Source organism: Bidens hawaiensis, unplaced genomic scaffold (genome assembly GCF_021521415.1).
Source record: "Bidens hawaiensis isolate Kalapana, Puna unplaced genomic scaffold, B.hawaiensis_p1.1 tig00012335_1, whole genome shotgun sequence".
Taxonomy (NCBI): Eukaryota; Viridiplantae; Streptophyta; class Magnoliopsida; order Asterales; family Asteraceae; genus Bidens; species Bidens hawaiensis.
In genome coordinates this window covers 70,726-84,779 of record NW_027492005.1, presented here as the reverse complement: position 1 = coordinate 84,779, position 14,054 = coordinate 70,726, and the positions used below count along the sequence as shown (strand labels likewise).

Below are 14,054 nucleotides of genomic sequence, written 5' to 3'. Positions count from 1 at the left end.
ATTATACGGACGCATCATAATAGTTAGCTCTCTTTCTTTGTTTTGTATGACACAATATCAACAAATTATATTTTGTCTTTTAATGTGTATGGACTATGGGTACTTCTATAACAAGTACATTCTTTAACTAAGATACATTAAAAGGTAGATTTTGAAGAGTTTCTTATAAGAAAGAAAACTTACACTAATATGTGTAGTGTAAGGGCTACAAAATGAGACGTTTTGCGTCATGTGTCGTCCAGTCAGCAAATGATGGGTTTTTTTTTTAGGTGTAATGGCGTTGTAGCCCCCTATATATATACATATATATAATCTCACACACACATATATATAATGATAATAATATAGACACACAACCCAAGCGAGAACCTCCCCCCCCCCCCCACCACCACCACATTTCGCCCCAAAAATTGCCCAGTAGGACGGTGTTCACGCCCCAATTCAGCCCTTTTTCTAGCCCACTACGGGTGGCCTAACTATTTGATTTATGTCATTATTCTAGTGTGTTTTATAAAGCATTTTAATACAATAGCATCCAGAATCAAAAACTGATATTAAGATCCTAAATCTACCAAATTGAAATCCTTAAATAATAGTACACTGTCCACAAACAACCTCTTCAAACACCTACATTTCTTTTTCATAATTTAAACATATAAAATATATTAAAATAATAAAAAAAACAATGCTTGTATATTTATTTCTAGTTCAGGTAAAATCAGGTTCATCATACTCCAATCAATCTTGAATCCAAAGTTACAAAGAGATTCTTAATCTATACAAAGTCTCCTACACTATAAACTAACCTCCATCCATGTCACCATTATCATTTTAACCGCCGCCAAACACAACAGCCACCAGCACAGGCTCACAGCTGCAAAGCTAAATCCGGCTGCTGCGGTGACCCGATCTTCAGTCCAACATAACCCTGTGTCGGTCCCTGAACCCCAACATTTAGGTCGGGAGGCACCACGCCTGCACCCGGAGCCGTAAACTGTCTATGGTTCAACTCCGGTACCTGTTGCCAATTCGAGTTTCCAGAACTACCCTTTGTACCTTGTGCATCATCACTGGTACCATGTGCATTGTTAAACCCGTTTTTACCACCATGGGGTAACATTTTATCGGTTTTTATTGCATTATCTTCAACTTTTGGGCGTGAAGTGCATGGGGTTTCGGGTATGTTTAGAATATCGGTGCTGGTTAATGTGGGGGTATAACTATAATTTCCAGATGGCAAGAAGGATATAGATGGGGCCGGAGGTTCGGGCTCGCCAACAAATCCGGGCCCAAATGTGACACCTGGAGGCAAAGCTTTTTTTAATTTCTTCGAAGCAATTTCCCATACAGCGGGCCCCATATTAGCAGCAAATCGAGCTAGGCTTCTTGAGTAACCATGTTCCGCGTGAACACCTACCTGCATTGACAAAAAAAAATTATAACCGTTCAGTAACCAAAATAACAGAACCCAAACAAAAACTGACGGTTTGGTTTTATGTTTTAATGGAAACTCAATTTACAGTTTGGTTTCAGTTTTGCATGTAACTAAAACTGAAAACAACTAAACCAAACCGAATTTATCGATTTTCATTTTTTATTGAGTTTTAAGTAAGAATTTAATAAATAGTCTAACCGGAATATTTTAGCCTAGATGTATAATAATCAATTAATTAAAAATTAACAAAATTTCGGCCCAATTCATTATTTTGACCAATCCTTTTTGGCACAAAAATTTCAATCCTAAAATGGTATAACCAAAAGACTGAAACCGACCCAAAAGCACCACACGGTTTTCAAAAACTCAAAAGACCGAATTTTCGCTATTTTGGCTCGGTCCGATCCCAAAACCGTCCCTTAATTTTTAGTATGGATCATAACTTGCTGAGCCAAGATGAGTTGATCCGTAAACCAATTTTTGTAAACATTTTAATACGTTTATATAAATAATCATTTGAGTTAATTATAATTACAAAAACACATTTTCACTGGAGAAAATTAATCAAATCTTCGAATAAACTGATAACAAACAGACGAAGAATATCTCTATATTTGGAAAGTTTTTAACTGATTATATGCATTACCTTAATGCATATAACTTACAAAGATTTCATTGTTTGTTGGTGGCTGAAAAATATAAAAAAGTAAAAATACGAAAAATGCCTTCAGTTTTATAAAATCCATACCGCTAATAACTGTTTTCCTTCCCCGCCAAAGTTAGTTAAAAGAGAATTCGTATTATCATAATTCGATGGATGAAACTGCTTGTAGGTTTCGCGTCTGCTCTCGTCTATAATAAAATGTTTGTTCCCGTATTTCATGTCAGCCCTCTTAATGCGCGCTGCACGTACAAAACCGCTAATTAATAAATAAAAATTATAATTCAACTAAAGTTAGAATTTTTATACAACCAAGTTAAGAACCTGGAAATTCTTCATTCCAATCTGTTAAGAGCTCAGACTGTTCACCGTTACGCGCACGACTTGTTGGAAACAAACCATCAGCATAACTTTTATAAATCATGGGTCCACGTCTTAAATTGTAAGGAGTGGATTCATTTGTGTTGTTGTCTACAGTATGTGCCACTGTGGCGGCTGAGGTGGACTCCGGGGCAGCAGCAGCAACTTCCAATGAGGGTCTGCCAGGTGGCTTTTTCAAGTACTTGCTTGGAGGCCTGCCTCGTTTAACTACCTTCGGTTGCAACTCACCGTCTTCACCCTCTTGCCTCAAGTTTTCAAAATCCCTTTTTGCCAATTCTTGTATAGACCTCGCCTAAAATAACCAGAAGTTAAAATATATATATATGTATACACAAGTTTATCTGCATAGAATATTAAAAAAGAAAATAGAAAGACTGAGCCTACCTGGCGAAAGAAAACGGTGTCGGACGAGTTATACTCCATTGCATTTGAACATAACAAGTACACATCTGCCTGTAAACATTAAAAAAAAACACAAAATGGTGTAAACTGTTAACCGAATAAACTTTATTTACAAGTTACAGCCAGTAGCTATGTCTCTCTCATCTGTTTTACATATCAATAGGCTTGCAAACAAACAAACATTTAGTGAACTGTTCAGCGGGAAGTTCAGTTATGTCATTCATTTATTAAACAAACGAGCGTGGACACGTATTTTGTTCATTTAGTTAGATAAACGAACATGAACAAATGTTTCATTCGTTCATTTACATTCATTTATGTTTATTCATTTGTGGTCGTTAAGTTCGTCCGTTAAGTACGTATGTTTGTATTTTTTTCATTTGTTTAAACTTTAAATATTTGTTATTTATTCATTACTAATTAGATTGAAATCAATTTGATTTTCATATTTTAGAACCACTTAATTGAATATATTTGATTAATTTTACTATATGTTTCATAAAATAATGATGGTATTAAACTTGAACTTAAATTGAACTTAAAAATTCACGATTTCACGCATTTTAACTCGTGTTTGTTTCTGTTCGTTCATATTCGCGAACCACTTGTGTAGAACATTGACAAACGAATATAAACAAAACACAAACACGTTCACTTTCTTAACAAACAAGAAAACACGTTCGTTAAAAGTGTTCTTGTACTTCCATTTGTTCAGTTAAAGTTAAACCAACAAACAAACAAGCCCTTCATGTTCATTCAGTCTGTTTACAAGCCTACCTTTGACAGCTACTTAGAGGGTGTTTGGCTGAGCTTATATTTTTTGCTTTTTGCTTTTTGGAGGGGCAAAATGTCCAAAATGCCCCTCTAAAAGCACCTAAAAGCACCAAATTGAAGCTTTTTTTGCTTTTTAGAGGGGCATTTTGCCCCTCCAAAAAGCAAAAAAAAATAAGCGCAGCCAAACACCCCCTACCCCCTTAATCCCTTTTGACTTTTTTACTATTTAAATATCATTCTCTTACAACCCCCCCCCCCCAAACACCAAACAAGTGTGACCAATTCGGACCCAAAAGTACATGTTATTTCACGCCCTTTAAAGCCAAGATTGCTAGAACTAACAACGACCATACAAAATCCAGTTTCTTGACACGTTTAAAAAGTCAAAATACCAGAAATTCAAGCATAAACAACCAACTGCAAATAAGCTACCTCCAATTCTTCAAGATTTGAATAAAGCCCCTTGTCAAGTTTGCTTCTAATAGTGCCAAAATCCATAGGTTGCTCTATAATTTCATGATAATCCGGAAGCTACACAACATTACAAAACATATCAGCAACAAATTAACATTTAACAAACAAGATAAAAAACACAAACTTTATTCATAACCCACCTCAACAGGATCAACTGGTTCAGAAAACACCGCGTGCGTATCCTTCCTGCAAATACACCCAAAGTACGGTTTTAGTCGATCAACAGAACGATACCAAATATGTTGTAATCTTTAGAATGAAGTGAAAGAAAAAGAAGACACACTTTTGAAGTCTATCAAGAATGAACACCAACAATTTTTTGTCTGGCAAAGGTGTTGTGGGTCCAGTCTCCAATGGTGATCCTGTCCACATATTATTAATTGGTAACATCAAGAAAATGAACTAAATGCTGGGAATTTCCCAACAACATATTCACAAAATTATAAAAAAAATATATAAAAAACAAAAAAAGGGTGTTTGATTAAGACCATGAGGTGTCTCCTCCATCGCTTTCGGAGCCTTTTCGTCCTACAAAACACATCAAAGATTCATCAGCAAGGTCAAAGGGTTGTTGGTCAAAGTCAAGATAGTATCAGCAAGCAAAGCAAGATAAGATAACAATTAACAAGATAACATCATAACAACCACTAGCCAGATGGCATGTACAGACCACAATAACCATTAAATAAGTGACAAATTTGAACTTTTTCAGAGACATGATGGTGGATCAATGTTCTTTTTGTTCTGCCTATAATAATAATAACACCACCACCACACAGACTTGACAGATTTACCACAAACCAACAACAGTTTTACACTTATTTAAAAAGCTTAAAAATTCAAACTTTTTACATAAATTTCCCAAATTTTATGCTAATTTACACTTATTAAGTCAACCCCTTGACTTCTAAACTCCAATTTCAAAAATAATAATAATAATTTAAAAAAAATCCGAATCACGCGCGAGTATACACACAAACTATCCTCAATTTTACTAATTTTATCACAATTGAACCCAATAAACCTTTAAAAAACCCTAATTTTCACCAATTTTAGAAAACCAAACAAAACCCTAACAATTGGGGGTTTTGAATAAAAACCCACTAACCTTCCGATTGTTCCGACCAAACCCAGATCCAGTATCCACTTTCCGACCCACATCATCCGGGTTCGAATCCGACCCGGAATTAGCCTCATCAGAGCGTTGCTGGTGACCCAATTGAGGCAACCTCACAACCAGCTTCACCTTCTTCTGTTTCCGTTCATCGTCGTCGTCGGACTCGTAAGGTTCGTCGTCGGATGGGTCGTCGGCGACGGAATTAGGGTTCCGGCGAGTGGATCTCCGGTGGGTTTTTGAATTGGAAGAATCTTGTTGTTGTTGGTTTTGGAGTGCTCGTTTTTTGAGATCTGTGAGTGATGGCCGGCCTTTCTTCTTCTTTGTTGCCGGAGTTGTGGTGGTTCCTGTCTTACCCATTTGTTGTTGTGTTGGTTTCTCTCTCTAGGATTTGGTGGTTTCTCTCTCTAACATAAAGTAGAAGGTGTTGTGTGTCAATTTTTTGTTTTCTTGTTATAAGTTTTGTTGAGGGTGTGGAGTGTACCCTTCACTTTTTAAGTTTTGTTTTGCACCCTTTGTGTTTTATAATTGACATAATTTAAGATGTGGTGGTTTGATAATTTCTTTAATACAGAAATAGTTTTGTGCCTTGCGGGAACCATGGCACAGAGACCGAGATTAACTATGTGAAAAGGAAAGTGTTGCATTTGCGTTATTTTGGTTTTCAGGTTCTCTCACGAGAAACCAACCTGAAGAGGTAGGTCCCAGCAGAGCCCAGTTGGACCCGCAAGACTCACCTTGAACAGGGACGTCTGCGCAATGACCAACTGCTCCAGCAGGAACCACCATGCTCAAAGAACCTTACGCGCAGTACGCCAGCTGTACCCGCAGGGAAAGCCTCCCAATGGTGAAGTTCCCCGCCTGTTCCCGCAGCTGCGGATACAAGCCATCAGGGAAGGCTACCCGCACTAACAGCAAGGCTACACGCACAAGGCATTAGCTACTTCAGTAGTCACATGAAGGAATGAGCAAGGCGGGAATACTCCCGCCTAAGTGAGCCAGTCCGTATGCTTCTGGAAGGTCTTTCGTACTATACCTACTAAGGTATGGGCAGAACGGACGATTTGACCAGAACAGCCCATGAACCAATCACAAGGTGACAGCTCACCGACAACAGTACGAGGAGGAGCACCCTCTAATACTGTTTGTCACTATTAGCCGCTGCCTACTCACCAACCCTTAAAATAGGACGTGCGCAGCCTAAAGTTGGTGGAACAGTGCATAGCCGGCAGTAAAGGAACAGTGTACAGCCGACCTTGTTACTGTTGGCCGTAGCCTATCCACCAACCAGCATGGCCTGTGCGTAGTCCACTGTTGGTAGAACAGGAATACTATTCAGCCGGCTGTACCTTCTAGGAAACCTACCTTCGGCTATAAATACTCCAACACCTTGGAATGGTAAGGACATCATCTGATACCTCAATCTTATCTAGCAATCTCTTAATATACACTTATATTCAGAGCAATCTAGTCTGATTCTCACGCCGGAGGGTGGTCACAAGGAGGAACCCCCCCCCCTTCTCAGTGACGAGCTTACGGTGTCTGTTTTGCAGGTCCCCTGAAGAAACAACCTTCTCTGCCAGACCTCATCCTCGTGGGAAACATTACTTAACCCCCAGATTATCTATAATCTGCCCCGGGTCACTTAGTGTTTCTTCATTGGCGCCATCCGTGCATAAAAGCTAGAACTAATTATTAGTTTTTTCAAAATTTCTGAAAAAATGGTTAACGTTACTCCGGTCCCAAGGCCAGTAATCGACCAAGAGACCCCGGTAACCACAACCCCAGCAACTGGGGGGAACACCGGCGGTTATACAAATCTTACGAACACTACCCCGACTACCCAAGCCGGGGCAAGTGCAGTAAATATTCCACTGGGGTTCGCTGATGCCCAGTTGGAAAAACGAACGAGGGTCCCTCGCCAAACACTAGATCAAGTGAAGGCGTGGGCCGAAGCACGTCAGAGAGAGTTCCAAGCTGAATTGGACGAACGCTTGCGTTCAGTTCAACAGGCTGACGAATTCGGCAGTACTCGCCAACATCTCAATATGAACAGTGAGTGCGAGTACTCAGACGACGAGAGGGAAGAATACGATACCGACGCAAACCCTCACCATAAGGCGAAAGGGAAGCGTAAGGAAACGGACTTCCAACCGAAAAGGAATTTTGGGGAAGCTTTTAAACCAACAAATGCGGAGAGAAACCCGCGTGACTTCTCCAAAACCTTTAGACCAACTGCTACAAATGCAGGAAAGTCAAAGTTCGCAAGGGACATTGCGGAAGCAATCGCCCCGAGAAGTGCCAAACAAATGTCCAACATTGGCACTTATGATGGTCTATCCGACCCAGACGACCACCTGAACAGATTCATTGCGGGGGCAACCGTCAGTAACTGGACGGAACCCACGTGGTGTTACATGTTCCAGATGACTCTGGTTGGAGCGGCCAGGGCATGGTTCGATCGTTTGCCGGTCCACCACATTTATGATTGGGTGGACTTTCAGAATAAGTTCAGCCAGCACTTCAGCCAGCAGAGGAAATATACTGAAGAACAGTGGACGATCCTCAACTGCGTTAGAGAGGAGGATGAATCTTTACTAGACTTCATCACCCGCTTCAACTCCAAAAAGCTAACTCTCGGCAACATAAGTGAAGATCTTGTTCGCGCCGCTTTCATCCAAGGCGCCGAATACCCAGAGCTTATCCGCACATTGACGGGTAAGGATGGCATGCCATCAACATGGGATGCCATCATGACGGCGGCAAAGCGCTTTGCCGAGACGGAAAAGCAACTGGGAAGGGATCTTCCCCAGAGTACACACCTCTACACGCAGAGGACAAGAGAGAACAATGTTCGGATCGTCCGGCAGAACAAAAAGAGGAAGCTAGGTATCTGGCAGTCAAGGGTAAACTTTGACACCTCATCCAGCTCTCACCCTCTTATTGGCGGAAGAAATCACACACACCCTTCAAGCCAAAAGCACCGGTGGACGCCACTCACCAAAAGCGTCACGGAGATATTTGCCACTGAAAAACTACCATGGCCAAAAGCTCCAATTATCCGGCAGCGACCTAATGCGGATCAGAGTAAATCCTGTGACTTCCACGGGACAAAAGGTCATAGTACGGAAGAGTGTACATCCTTGAAGGATATTGTTGAAGCATTCGTCAAGGATGGAAGACTGGCACACCTGGTGGCATCAATCAAGAAGGGAGGAAGGAACGACAACCGGTACCGAGGCAACGGACGAAAGCCCGTTGACATCAGCATCAACATGGTTCATGGTAAGATCAGAGGAAGAAAAAGGCGAACGACAGAACCATGTGCGTGGAAGGAAGCTGAGGTGCGCTTCCCGCGAGTGCCAGGAGGACCCAGAAAAGAAGGCCCTATCGTCATCAAAAGCCAGCTGGGGCACTACATCACTTCTCGCACTCTTGCTGACAACGGCGCCTCGTCAACGGTGATGTACAGGCAGTTCTTCGACAAGCTAGATGACGAAGACAAGGAACGCCTGGAAACGATCTGCGCCTCGATGGAAGGGTTTGATGGCAGCACAAACACCCCCTGGGTATCCTATCTTTCCCCGTCACTCTTACAGATGGGAAACACTCCCGCACAGAAGATGTGGACTTTGTCGTGATGAGGAAGCCACACCACACATACGACATTCTCTTTGGGAGAGACGGGATGGCAAGATTCAACGTCGTGGTATCCTCAGTCCACGGCATGATGGGATGGCCAACAGCTGAGGGTGTAGCGACGATCACCGGCATTCCCCAGGTATGCATCGCATCTGTCTCATCTAAACCCAAACCAAAGATGGCTAAACCAACCATCACCGAACCAGAAAGATGGGCCTTCAACGGCAAGTACCCTGACCAGGCCGTCTCCATTGGCCCAACAATTGTTGATCCCACACGCACCTTACTCAAGCGCTTATTACAAAAAAACGCTGACATCTTCGCGTGGACACCAGCTGACATGACTGGTGTACCCCGAAGTAAGGCAGAGCATAAGCTCAAATGCGATCCGGCTGTTACGCCGATCGTACAAAAGCGCAGAGTAATGGGGCAAGAACAAACTAACGCGTGTAGAACCCAAGTCAAGGAACTCCTTGACGCATGCATCGTACGCGTTAGTAGATATCAAACTTGGGTTGCAAATCCCGTCATGGTACCGAAGAATAACAAACAATGGCGCATGTGCATAGATTTCAAAGACTTGAACAAAGCATGCCCCAAAGATTGTTATCCGTTATCCGAAATTGATCTTAAGGTGGACTCGTTGGCACCGTTCCGCCTTAAATGCTTCCTGGACGCGTATAAGGGGTACCATCAAATCCACATGGCCGTTGATGATCAGGACAAAACCGCTTTTCGGACGCCCGATGGCACATTTTGTTACCAAATGATGCCGTTCGGACTTAAGAATGTCGGGTCCACATACCAACGCCTGATGGACAACCAGTTTCATGCCCAAATTGGGAGGAACTTGGAAGTCTACATGGATGACTTGGTCATCAAAAGCCCTGACCCAGAAGCGATGTTGAAAGGCATCGAAGAGACTTTCAACACGCTCAGGAAGATAAACATGAAGCTCAACCCGAGCAAATGTGCCTTTGGAATGGAAGAAGGGAAGTTATTGGGGGTCATCGTCACTAAAGATGGCTTCAGAGCGAACCCTGAAAAGGTCGAAGCCATTATCAAAATGGAAACACCTACTACCATCAAACAGGCTCAGACACTGAATGACGACTAGTGGCACTTAATCGCTTTTTGGCAAACCACGCGGATAAGTCGTTTCCCTTCGTGTCAACGTTGAGAAACTGTTTAAAGAAAACGCACTTCCGCTAGACGCCAGAAGCGGAAGCAGCTTTTCAGGAGATTCGGTCACGCTTGATCGAACTCCCAACGCTCACAGCACCAAAAGCGGGAGAGGAGTTAATCCTATACCTTTCCGCAACAGATAGAGCAACCGGGGCAGTCCTGCTAGTAGAGCGAAAAGGCATCCAGATGCCAATCTATTATGTCAGCCGTATCCTAACAGACGTAGAAACCCGGTACTCTACCCTCGAAAAATTAGTCTTAGCACTTATACACGCTTCACGCAGGTTAAGACGATATTTCCAGGGTCACCCAATCACCATTCTCTCCAACTTCAAACTTGCAAACGTTCTAGGCAAACCCGAGTTATCGGGACGCCTAGCCAAATGGGCAATTGAGTTGGGGGAATACGCGATAAAGTATAAGCCAAGACCAGCCATAAAAGGCCAGGTTCTGGCCGACTTTATTGCAGAAGTGCCTGCATCGCGGGAAAAAGAGTGCCAGGAAGAGGCTCAACCCTCTCCAGCACAAGACATCAATGATGTCTGGCGACTCTACACTGATGGAGCAGCCAGTAACGAGGGTTCAGGCGCAGGGCTGAAACTAACCAACCCAGCAGGCCAAGAATACACTTACGCTATTCGACTGGATTTTCCTAGTACGAATAACGAGGCCGAGTATGAAGCATTCTTGGCTGGGCTGAGAATTGCGCGTAAGATGGGAGTGAAAAACTTGGAAGCCCACGTGGATTCCATGTTAGTAGCCAATCAAATTAACGGGACGTACACGGCCGTGAACGACACAATGGCCCTGTACCTCGCACAAGCAAAATCCCTTATGCGCGATTTCAACGACTGAAAAGTCATACATGTCAAGCGAAGTGAAAACAAATCTGCGGATGCGTTAAGCAAGCTTGCATCATTAGCCTTCACCCACTTAGGAAAGGATATCCGCATTGAACTCCTCGAGACACCTTCGGTCCCGCACAAGGAAATTTGTGTCATCCAAACCGGCACGGAAACGTGGATGACACCAATAATAAAATACCTTGCGGCAGGTACACTACCAGAGTCAAAAACACAGGCAAGAAAACTACGCTGTAAAGCACTGAATTATCAACTCATCGATGACATCCTTTACAGACGTAACTTTCTTGGCCCACTCTTAAGATGCGTGGACAACCAAGATGCTGACTACCTCCTAAGGGAAGTACACGAAGGCATCTGTGGAGTACACGCAGGTCCCCGCGCTGTTGTAGCTAAGCTAAACAACGCGGGATACTTTTGGCCGGGGATGCATACGGATGCGCTGGCATACATCAGAAAATGCAGGTCTTGCCAGCTTTACGCACCCAACACGCACCGCCCAAAGAATGAACTTGTTCCAGTCACCTCTTCATGGCCATTTCAGAAGTGGGCCATCGATGTGACAGGCCCATTTCCTACAGCAGCAGGAAATGTTCAGTTCCTAGTGGTAGCCATCGACTACTTCACCAAGTGGATAGAAGCAAAACCCTTAGCCCAAACAACCGCGAAACATATCAAAAAGTTTATTTGGGAATTTATTATTTGTCGTTTTGGACTTCCACAGAATTTGGTGAGCGATAACGGCACCAACTTTGCTGACAAGAAGCTACAACAGTGGCTGAAAGAACTTCAAATCACCCACACCTTTACCTCAGTGGCACACCCGCAAGGTAATGGTGAGGTGGAAAGAGCAAATAAGAGCATCGTTGAAGGCATAAAGAAAAGACTCTTGGAACACAGATCCGGCTGGGTGGACGAGCTTCCGCACGTCCTTTGGGCAAACTGATCGCTGAAAAAGGCCAGTACGGGAGAAACCCCGTTCAGCCTCACTTATGGCACTGAAGCCATGGTCCCGGTCGAAGTTGGTTTACCCTCACCAAGGGTCTTGATTCAGCCAGAAGACAATGATGCGGAAAGACGGTTGGACCTTATGCTAACCGAGGAACGCAGAGACTTAGCCGCAGTGCGTGAAGAGAACTACAAGCGACAAATGCAAAAGTACTACAACACGCGGGTAAAACTCTGCAACTTCAAAGTAGGAGACTACATACTGCGTAACAACGAGGCTTCGAACCAAGAACGCCCAGGAAAGTTGGCCCCGGTCTGGGAAGGGCCATACATCATCAAAGAAGTCCTGGGAAAGGGCGCATACCGGCTCGAAAGGCTCGATGGCACTCCCATCCCAAGAACATGGAATGGAGCTAAATTACGCAAATGTTATATGTAGATCATTTCCAAACTTGTAAAGAAAAGTCCTAGAGCCACTTCTAATGGAAATGATTCTCCTTTCACAATGTGTTGATAGCCTTACCTTTATACTTATGAACTTCCCACACTAATGTGCCGGTATTCACCGCATAAATGGGGGAAGAAGTAAGTCGTTACGTGTGGAAGGCGGCAAAACCCGCATAAACACAACGCTAAAAATCTAAAGTTTTAAGGAAAACCTACACGCAGGTCAGATGTAAGTAAAGTTTAGCCATCCTTATAAGTGCAAGTGACGGTCTTACCCGCATAATCACGAACAAGGAAGCAAAACTTCAACCTATCATCTACCACGTTCAAAGGTTAACTTATTCTGAACACTTAGAAAATTTCAAAGGAAAAGATGAGGAAAACTTCCACGCAGGTCAGATATAAGTAAAGTTAAGCCATCCTACTAAGTGTAAGTGACAGTCATACCCGCACAATCATGAAAGAGGAAACGAAACAAACTTATAATTTACCACGTTAAAAAGTTAACTTATCTAAGTACTAAAGAAATTGCTAAGTTAGATCAAAACATGCGTAAAATAAACAAGGCAAATAACTAACACAATCTTTATTTCATCAAATTCAAATATTACAAAGATAGCTATACAAAATCAAAAATCTACGCTAATGGTGGAAAGGGATCTTCAGAATCAAGCTTCAGGACCATTTCCACTTGGACCCGCTCCATCAGTAGAGCGTGGTGGTTCAAGGAAGGCTTTAAGAATAGCTAGCCCATCAACAGCAGCAGCGACTTCGTTTACCTTTTCCACCACCGGATGCGGGAAGGCGGCATACTGGTTCACTGCTTGGTCGTAAATAACTTCAGTATCCACATCATACAAAGGGAAGTTGGAAGGCGGGATGCCTTTCTCAACGAACCCTAGACCAAGCAGGAAGCCGGCCTTTTCCCCATCCTCATGAGAAGCGTTGAGGGCTGCGCTCATAGCATCGTCATAAGACGTCTCTGAGAAGACCCGATGCACAACCTACAAAGAAAAAATACAAGTATCAGAACCTATTCTATTTACAAAGAAAAGCGTGAAGACATGAAGCTAAACATACCTGAGACAACGCTTCTCGAAGAAGCCATTCCTTGGCAACCAGAGCTTCTTGGAGGGCAGCTTGAGCTTCGTTACGGGCGCGTTCGGCTTCACTCTTGTTGAGGTTGGCAAGCAACACATCTTTAGCCGCAGCCTCTTCGACGCTCTTTAGCTTACGCTCGGTATGGTCAAGCACCCCCCTCTGGTCCAGGATTTCCTGAAGCTTCTTAGCGTCCTCCATTGCCAAGGCATCATGAGCCTGTTGGAGAGCCTCTAATTTGGCTTTAAGCTCTTCATTCTCCAGGCGTAGAGGCTCAGCAACAGCTTCAGCCTTGGTGGCCCTTTCAGTCGCGTTCCTAGCAGTCTCCTTAGCCAGCCGAAGCTGTTCATTAACAGCTTGGGCAGCCTTGGAGTGAGCCTCGAGATGGGCCTGAACCTCGACTTCAAGGACCTTGAACGCCTTCTCCTTCTCCGCCGCCGCGGCGGAAAGCCTCCTATTCTCCTCCCGGACAGCCCGCGCCTGAGCTACTTCCTGAAGGCGAGCTGCTTTTAACTTGTCGTTTTCACGACAAAGCAGCTCGACGCGCGGCTGCATCCGGGCCAGGAGAACCCGAAGCTCATTGCTTAGCCTACCCTCCTGGTAGCTAGCCATGGCTTCCCCCAACGCAAC

General features: G+C 43.5%; 1 protein-coding gene across 1 annotated transcript; it reads right to left on the bottom strand.

Moving 5' to 3' along the window:
• Positions 1-659: 659 nt before the first annotated feature.
• Positions 660-5,654, bottom strand: LOC143540793 (uncharacterized). The gene is made up of 9 exons (XM_077033772.1): positions 5,236-5,654; positions 4,616-4,655; positions 4,411-4,489; positions 4,268-4,313; positions 4,086-4,184; positions 2,862-2,930; positions 2,421-2,769; positions 2,184-2,338; positions 660-1,417 (listed from the first exon to the last, which is right to left on the bottom strand). The coding sequence occupies exons 1-9, from the start codon at positions 5,599-5,601 to the stop codon at positions 869-871; spliced, it is 1,752 nt and encodes a 583-aa protein (XP_076889887.1). The 5' UTR covers positions 5,602-5,654; the 3' UTR covers positions 660-868.
• Positions 5,655-14,054: the final 8,400 nt, after the last annotated feature.